The sequence below is a fragment of the Trypanosoma cruzi genome, genomic scaffold (assembly GCF_000209065.1).
Source record: "Trypanosoma cruzi strain CL Brener 1047053516807 genomic scaffold, whole genome shotgun sequence".
Classification (NCBI taxonomy): domain Eukaryota; phylum Euglenozoa; class Kinetoplastea; order Trypanosomatida; family Trypanosomatidae; genus Trypanosoma; species Trypanosoma cruzi.
The window spans coordinates 145,900-153,731 of record NW_001849558.1 but is presented as its reverse complement, the minus strand read 5'-3'; the positions used below and the strand labels follow the sequence as shown (position 1 = coordinate 153,731).

Here is a 7,832-nt window from a genome sequence, read left to right as displayed (position 1 = left end):
GCATATCTGCAGAGTGCGTCATCTAATGGGGGCGGTGGCTCCTGGCCGTTGCAATCAGTCATCCTTTCCTCCTTCCCTTCTTTCAGGCTAACACATTTAAGAAATAAAAAATAACGGGAGAGGTGTATCCATCCACCAATCAATCATATGCATACATGTATGTGTTTAGTATCTGCAAAGCATTTCCACTCGGACACAATCTTCTCCATACGTGTACATCATTGCAGTTATAATAAATCATTGCAACATTGATGAATGGGAATACAGAGCGCCTATCCGTAATGAAATATACCGGCAGCGACTCGTGTGGTGGTGGAAAGGGAAAAAGACATCGCAACTAAACAAAACACCACAGGATTTCATAAATATGCCCCAACTGGTGATGTCCCCCTTCCCAATGGATTGAAAAGAATAACTCTAATCGGCAATCCCCCCCCGCCGTATTTCACATTCTATAAATTTTTCTTTTTTGTTGTTGTTGTTGCTGTTTTTTCACTTTTCATTGCATCAGCGGGAGCGTTATTCTTCTTCATCGTCCTCTAATCTACAGGCAAAAATAATAGGGGGGTCTCCCAAAATAAATAAACGCCACAGAATCGTAAAAGACCATTTAAATGAATAAATAATAAATAAATGCACCGAGACTTCTTCCGTCCTATTCTTTTGGTCCCGTCTAACTCTTACCACTCGGGTGCAAATCAACAAAAAAAAAAGAAAAACGCCAGCAGATACAATTTACCCATCAGCACCTACAAAACCACCAGGAGAATTGGCCACCGCGCCCTCCCATTCATCCATTCGGCCTCCATCTATCATCCTCAGTGGACTTCAGTTTTTAAAGACGCGTGCCACCGACTCTACGGGGATGGTGGTCGGGTACGCCTTCATTCCCGAGTTTCGGCCGCCGACCGTTGGAGATGCGCGCCGGACTGTTCTGACAGCTTCCCAGGCTGCTGAGGCTTGGCGCATGGAAGGTCGAGACGGGCGCCCCGGATGCGGGAGCAGAAAAATTGTTGTTACGTCGGAATGGAGACGACTGACGCGTGGACGAACTAGAAATGCGAGTGGGCAATCCCTGCTGCCCAGACACGGCGGAGCTGGACGCTGGCCGGGCCGGGGAAGAGCGGCGATGCGGCGTTGCCATGTGCCTGTCCATCAGATTCTCCACTTTTTTCCCTAAAATCGTCACAACGGCCTGAAGATTGCGACAGTCGGCCTCCCTATCGGCCAACTCCTGCGACAGCCGCGACAACCGCTCCTCAAATGTTTCGCGCTGCCGGCGAAGTTCCGCCTCAAAAATTATTTTCTGTCGAAGAAGCTCGGCACGAAAGGCATCAATATCATCCAGACTCATGGCCACTTCAAAGCGCCTACACCTTTTCAGGGTCCCTGCTTCCTTTCTTTCACCTACTCGGCACGGACGTTACAAATGAAAAAAAGAGAGCAACTTAAGGAAGCAAAATGGGGAGATACCCCGGAAGCGAACACAAACAGAAGCATAAAAAAAGTACACCCTCTATCTATTAACAACAATTCGTGCTACACAACAACATCTGAGTGCCAAAGAGGTGGTACAGCAGCGGCGTAAAGGACAGAGCCAGCCTCAGACACACCGTAATTATTGTCTGTGGCTGCAATTTAAAAACAATTGCAGCGTTGTCCCAAAGTACTCGTCACAATTATGTCCTCACCAATGGGCTTCCAAAAGCAGCGCATGCTGTACGGAGATCCGCAAATTCAGTTCGTTCACATCGCTTGTCGAGGTGACGGATCGTAACACGGTGTCCCTCCACGAATCGTCAACAAAGTCACATGCCGTTGGATTCATCCGCCGTCGGATCCACTTCAGGGAGTAAAGGTGCACACGTCCACTCCTCGCCGGGGCAAGCAATCCTCCTTCTCCTCCCGCAACGCAACCCGGCGGCTATGGGTGCGCCGAACGATGCTGTGGCCCTCAGAAAATATGGTCGTGTGCCGTTCTCCCCCGGCGCCAATTGTGCCCACAGCACCGTCGCACGGTGCGCCAACTCGTTTCCACCAACAGTGACAGCTGCACGACGTGTTGGGGAGGTGGCCCACGGCATCACCACGAGCGCAGCGCTGAGAGGAACCCATGCCGCGCGGCCACACCCGTACATTGATGACGATGTCCCGCCTGTGCCGGCCCAGAAGTCATTGCTTCCTGAGCCGAAATTCCTTTTTGTGTGTGTGTATAGGTCTCGTTGCGCAGCTTCACTCGGCACGTCGTGTTGCATTGTCCAGTCCAATCACGTTTGCGGCATCGTGCTTCATTGGGCGGGGGCGCTGCATGCTCCTTCTTTGCTCTCTGAAATGCCTGGGGGAATGGGCAGCCCCATTTCTGGGCACTTCGACAGCACGCTGAATGTCCTGGACCCGCGCTCCAGCATCGTTATTCAATGTCCGGAGGATCCATGTGACTGAGTGTACGCGGTCGCCCTGAAAACTGGCACGATTCCGTAAGCATCTCTTCCTCGCGGATGGCGCACGCCCAGGACGCACCGTTCTCCTCACGGCTGTCTGCATGACGGGACCTGGCGCGGCCGGCGTCGCAAAGGTGACCCAAGACGCATCCAGGAGCTGTGGCCAGGCGTTGCGTCCATCATGCATTTCAATACGCCGCCAAATGGTGCGACTGCGATCCTCCGTGCAAATCCCCGCCTCCCACGGATTCCCCACTTGGGCCCCCGTGTGCCGAGTAACAGCTCTAATCCCCCTCTGGCACGTCATGAATTTGCATGATCTTTCGATTGTCTCTGCCGTATGGGACGCATTCCAACTTCCCGTGACAGAAGCGGTGGAGACTTTTGGCGGGCCTTGCGGAGTGCTGATGGTCGCCAAGTTGTCGTCCCATTGATTGTCATGAGCAACCCTTGCAACGGCGCCAATCCAATACGCACCGCATGGAACCGCGCGTGGACATCTGAGCTGCACGCCAATATTTTTTAGCCTCCAACTGAGCCCGGGCACACTCATATGGGCCAGTGCAGCGCCAACTGCCTTCCTTCAAGTGCCGCCCACTTGCTCCAAACAGCGGTGTGCTTCTTCCTCTTCAGAGAGGCTCGAATGGACTCAGGGTTCCTCGGCACGGTGATGGCAGCCACAGAGTGTCGCAACGAGGCGCAATTCATCCCGTTGTCCTGGAACCGCCTTGCAGCTAGTTCACCGCCCGCTAATGGTGAGAACGCCGCCCACGTGGTGGCTCAATGGCGGGCTGGTCGCTGGGCAAAGACAAAGTGTCGTTGGACACACAACCTCAGAATGTGGTCGTGGGCGTGTGTGTCTCGTGAATGCCGTCCAATACATGAATCCACCCATAAATCTCTCCCTCAATGAATATGCTTTGCGCTAGGCTTCACAAGAATAGATAGGAGAGAATAATCGCCTGGACCGCTGGACGGATCCTGACTTTATCTAAAGAAATCAAGCAAAAGAGGGAAAAGGGGTAAGTGGAGAGGCAGCGGATTCGCCACATCCTCAATGTTTGCTCCAAGTAAATACATGTGTATTCGGAGAGCCACTCTCGTGACACGGCGCAGTCTATTCAGATTGGTGATGTTTCTTCCTTACGAAGTGGAAAATTTTGTGCCCATCCACAAGACCCCGCCGCGAGGTAGGAATCAAAAGAGGATGAGTGGGAAAGCAGAAAAGAAAAAAGCATTCGTCTTGCCGTTATCGGTTCCTCGACTCCTTCCACCGCGGTGTTTTATAGCATTCATAAGATGGGCAAGCATCGTAAATAAATATATTCGCCTTTGAAGGAGGATATATTAATCCAGACAACCAACCTCCCTCGCGATCATTCTCTTCACAAGCTCCCAGAAGAAGACATTATTATTGGGTGTTCCTCCAGACACACCTCCGTTCACACCATTCCTCTCACAACCATTAAAAAAAAAAAAAACGGAAAATGACAAACAAATTCAAAAGAAAAAAAATAATACGCTCCAACAATGCAAATGGCTTCTTTTCTATAAATGCTGCTCCACACACGCACTGTTTCTTTTGCGTTCTTAACGCACGATCCGGTTCAATTTGGAAAAATATTAATTTAACCTAAAATAAATAGCAGAGAAAAAATAGATGCCGCTCAGGACCGCACATATATATATATATATATTACTATCAAAGCATCTCTTTTCAATTGGGGATAAATGTGCCCGTAAGGAATTAAAAATGATTAAACAGGATAAATTAACAGTACTGACCAAGAACTGGCACATTCCCAATTGAACGATTACAACACGCGTTTTTTTACAAAATCATTAAAACATTGAAATAAAAATAAGAACCAGAATAATCAATGGAATCGGGGGGAAAGCTGACAGCAAACTGCTCACGTCTCCAGTTCCATTAATTGTATCGATGACAATACACACATCGTCGTACTTTGGACACAAAATCCTCCCTTTCATGAACAGCCCAGTTGGTGTAATACTGCTGCCCTCCGGGCATTTGTGCCACGCATCATCTCCAAGGTACCGCACGCTCACCTCACCCTTGTCACACGACACCTCAGCGCACACGTCACCAATAAAACCCATGAAATCGGCGAGTCCATCCCCCTTTAAGCACTTGGACGTCGGGCCAACGCGGCTCCCACGCATATCGGTTGCGTTCCCATCACTGCACCCAGCGTTGGCATATTCTTCAATGTAAGGGCAGAAGTCCATTAAAAGGTCGGGCGAACCGCCAAGTTTGGGATTCGAAAAGTACTGAAATTGTGGGGGAAGGGGGGCGTCGTAGAGTTTCAGTGCACAGTACCCCAGCGCCAGGCGATCCGATGTGCATGAAAGAAGGCGGCTTTCAGCGGTGCAAAACATCTCTGGATACTTTGTGACGCCATTCATCACGCATTTCTCCGTCAGCAGCGCGCAGCCGGAGTTGTTGCCCCATGACATCGGTTCCTCCATTCCCCAATTGGCCTTGTAAAACCCGGTGTCCTCCAAAGCAGCCATTGTCAAAGCAGTGTAGTAGCCGATTCCGGAAAGACCAGCCATCAGCTCGTCCTTTGCGTTGCGTCTCTTCCAATGCGACGATGCTGTTCTTTCCCCACCCTCGTCCTCCAGCTCCATGCCGGTAGCAGTCACGCAGTTGAAGTGCTCGCGAGTCTTCTCCACCGTCTTGGGTGAAGACACCTGCAGCACACTTGCTTTGCCGCGTACGTTCAAAAACTCTTTTAACATATTGCGTTCTTCCATTATCTCCAGAGTAAACCCAAGAGCATGTGCAATCTCATGCACTAAAGCACGAACACTGTGCTCCGAATCAGTGACAGACCTCGGGCCATAATTCACCACTCCGACAACAGGGCGTCCATCGGGTAATGCAGAGCATGCAACAGCCCACGCAAGTGTGGAACCCTTTATAGGGGCGGCGGAGACATACAGGTACATGTCCGCACCGAAAACACCCTCTGTGTGGTGAGAGCTGGGTATTGTAAACTGAGCGCATGCACCTGACAAGAACTCTGGTACAATAACCCTGCCCATGAGAGGTTCAACAAGTAGACGATCCGTGTGCATTTTAAGTGCTCGGGGAATAAGGGAGTTTAATATGATGGACTTTTTCTCCTCCGTCAAAATATCCCTTTCCTTACACTCAACAGTTCCCCCAGTAAAGTCCGGACGAATCTGCCCCTCGGCGGTGCAGTATCTTGAGGGATCGTTTAGATCCTCCGTGAATAATTGAAAGCGGACGGGCGCCCATTCGGGAGCCGAGGCAGTCAGCGCCCGCATCATGCCACTTTCCCGAGTTGGCAGCTCTAGCACCACTGCTGTCGTCCGGGAGCCAACCTTTTTTTCAATTTCATCGGAGATGCAGTGATGCTCTGCGACGGCAACAGAACCAGAGACGCAGCAGAGCAGCAGCACCAGCAATAGCATAGTGTGACGCATCCTTGTGTGTGTTTTCTCTTTTGGGCCTTTCACAGTGCACTTTAGCTGTTTGTATGCTTGTCAATTGGGTTACCTTGAGAGAAGAAATGAATGGATTGAGTAACTGGTGTAGGCTCAATAAAATACTGCATCAGTGAGTTATGGTAACTGCTGAAATACACATTGAATACAATATTACGAAATTATCTCGTCTTCTTCCACAATAAACAGGGTTACCTTCGTGAAAGACTGTCCATTCGCTTCACTGCTGTTGACTGGAAAATTCCCTCCGACGCATTGATGGATTCCGCCTCTTCCTCCTTTTTTCCTCTTCTTGACATTTCCTTCTGTTTGTCCCCTAATCTTACCAGCGCGTCTAGCTATACAATGCCATCTGAGTGCCGAAGAGGTGGTCGAGCAACGACAAAAGTTTCCTGCTGTAAAGCAGCTGCCATTGAGAGAACTTTCCGAGGCGAAGGTCCTGCTCAATGCCCAGCCGTTGGCGCACAGCGAAGACGCCTGGACATTCTGGAAGCAGATGGTGCAAGGTTTCCTGCGGGCCGATTGGCGTGCTTGTGGAAGCTGGCTGATCCTGCGGCGGCAGTGATCGCCGCCTGGCACTGCTGTTTCGATGTTGTGTGGCGTCTGAGTTGTGTGCGCAGCGATTTCTGTGCTGTGCGGTGTTTCTCCGTGTGGGGAAAACCATGTCACAGAAATCGCATTTGAGCTCGAGAAGCGGTGGAGGATGTTCCGGATGAAATGACCGACAGTGACTGACGAGACCCGAGAATCCCGTCAATGTAGAATCACAGTGCGGACATTTCTCCTTCCGACGGCGTGTGACGGTTTGTCTCCTTACTGGAGAGACGTCTTCCTCCCTCGCCGACGGGGGAACAGTTTCCGTCCCCGGTGCGGTTGGATCGTTGTTAGAGCGCATGTATGCAGACTGTTCCGGTGAGATGTTGCAGAAACGGCATTGGTTCGTGCAATCTCTCACGGCCCAGTATAGTCGGCCCCAGAGCTCAGATCCCCCACACCTTGCCCTTGCGAGGTGAACCAGTTCCTGACGGTGTGGAACTTCCTGAGTGATCAGGTCCTTACCGCTGAGATCTGGTGGCCTTGTACCGCAAAGCAAGTAGCGATGAGTGTCTTGACAAATGGTACTACGCCACTTGTTGGTGAACTGGGTAGTAAAACATGTCAGCAGATCCGTATGCCATAAAGGTGCGATTCCTTGCTCCGTGTATTGTCCACTTTCCATAGTCTGCGTCGCATGCTGATCTGCAAGCTCGTTAGCATGTACTCCGCAATGTCCGTAACAAAACTGCAGGTGCACGGACCAGCCAGCACGCGTCAGTGTCAAGAGACGCTGCCAGATCTGATCCTCCGTCCAGTCTGTCTGACTGAGCGGGCCCTTGTTTAGAGCCGCTAGAAGAGACTGACCGTCCGTAACCACAAGCAGGGTTTTACGCCTGTGGCGGATACGAGGGATCATCAGCTTCTCTAGGGCTAGAAGCAGCGCACGGGATTCCGTCCTGTAGCTGCATGGGCGTGCACCGCAGTTTATGCTGGCCTTTTCTGTTATCTCCGATGAGTTGAGGGATGAAAGCAGTATTCCAACCCCTGCTGACTTGGGAACGCCGACACCGCCATCGGTCGCAAGTATCCACGAACGATGGCTGTGCAGCGCCAGAGCCTCTTCGCTGACTCAGCGCTTTTCCCGTATCAGCTCTTCCTCGTCAGTTATTGAGTGGTCTATCGGAAGTTCCACGCCGATGGTGACCCGGTGAGCGGAGGCCGCAAACCAGGGAGGAATGGAGCTGCGAAAGAACCGCTCTTCGCGTGGTGAGCTCTCGGTGATGCCATAGTCCTTTGTGTATGCGTCTACAAAGGCATATAGCTCGTCCCGAGATAATGGCGAGATGCGGAGACCGGCGC

General features: G+C 51.3%; 3 protein-coding genes across 3 annotated transcripts, besides 4 other annotated features; all 3 read right to left on the bottom strand.

Moving 5' to 3' along the window:
• Positions 1-2,237: a sequence feature (heterozygous, non-Esmeraldo-like haplotype).
• Positions 836-1,354, bottom strand: Tc00.1047053510657.220 (hypothetical protein, conserved; the record flags this gene model as incomplete). Its single annotated transcript, XM_812096.1, has 1 exon — positions 836-1,354. The coding sequence occupies one exon, from the start codon at positions 1,352-1,354 to the stop codon at positions 836-838; it is 519 nt and encodes a 172-aa protein (XP_817189.1).
• On the bottom strand, positions 2,233-2,994 carry Tc00.1047053510657.210 (uncharacterized protein; the record flags this gene model as incomplete). Its single annotated transcript, XM_812095.1, has 1 exon — positions 2,233-2,994. The coding sequence occupies one exon, from the start codon at positions 2,992-2,994 to the stop codon at positions 2,233-2,235; it is 762 nt and encodes a 253-aa protein (XP_817188.1).
• Positions 2,238-7,832: part of a sequence feature (areas not merged during assembly with more than two copies in the genome that could not be assigned to a particular haplotype) that runs on past the window's edge.
• Positions 3,395-3,837: a mobile genetic element.
• Positions 4,284-5,915, bottom strand: Tc00.1047053510657.200 (surface protease GP63, putative; the record flags this gene model as incomplete). Its single annotated transcript, XM_812094.1, has 1 exon — positions 4,284-5,915. One exon carries the CDS (start codon positions 5,913-5,915, stop codon positions 4,284-4,286), a length of 1,632 nt encoding a protein of 543 aa, XP_817187.1.
• Positions 6,245-7,832: part of a mobile genetic element that runs on past the window's edge.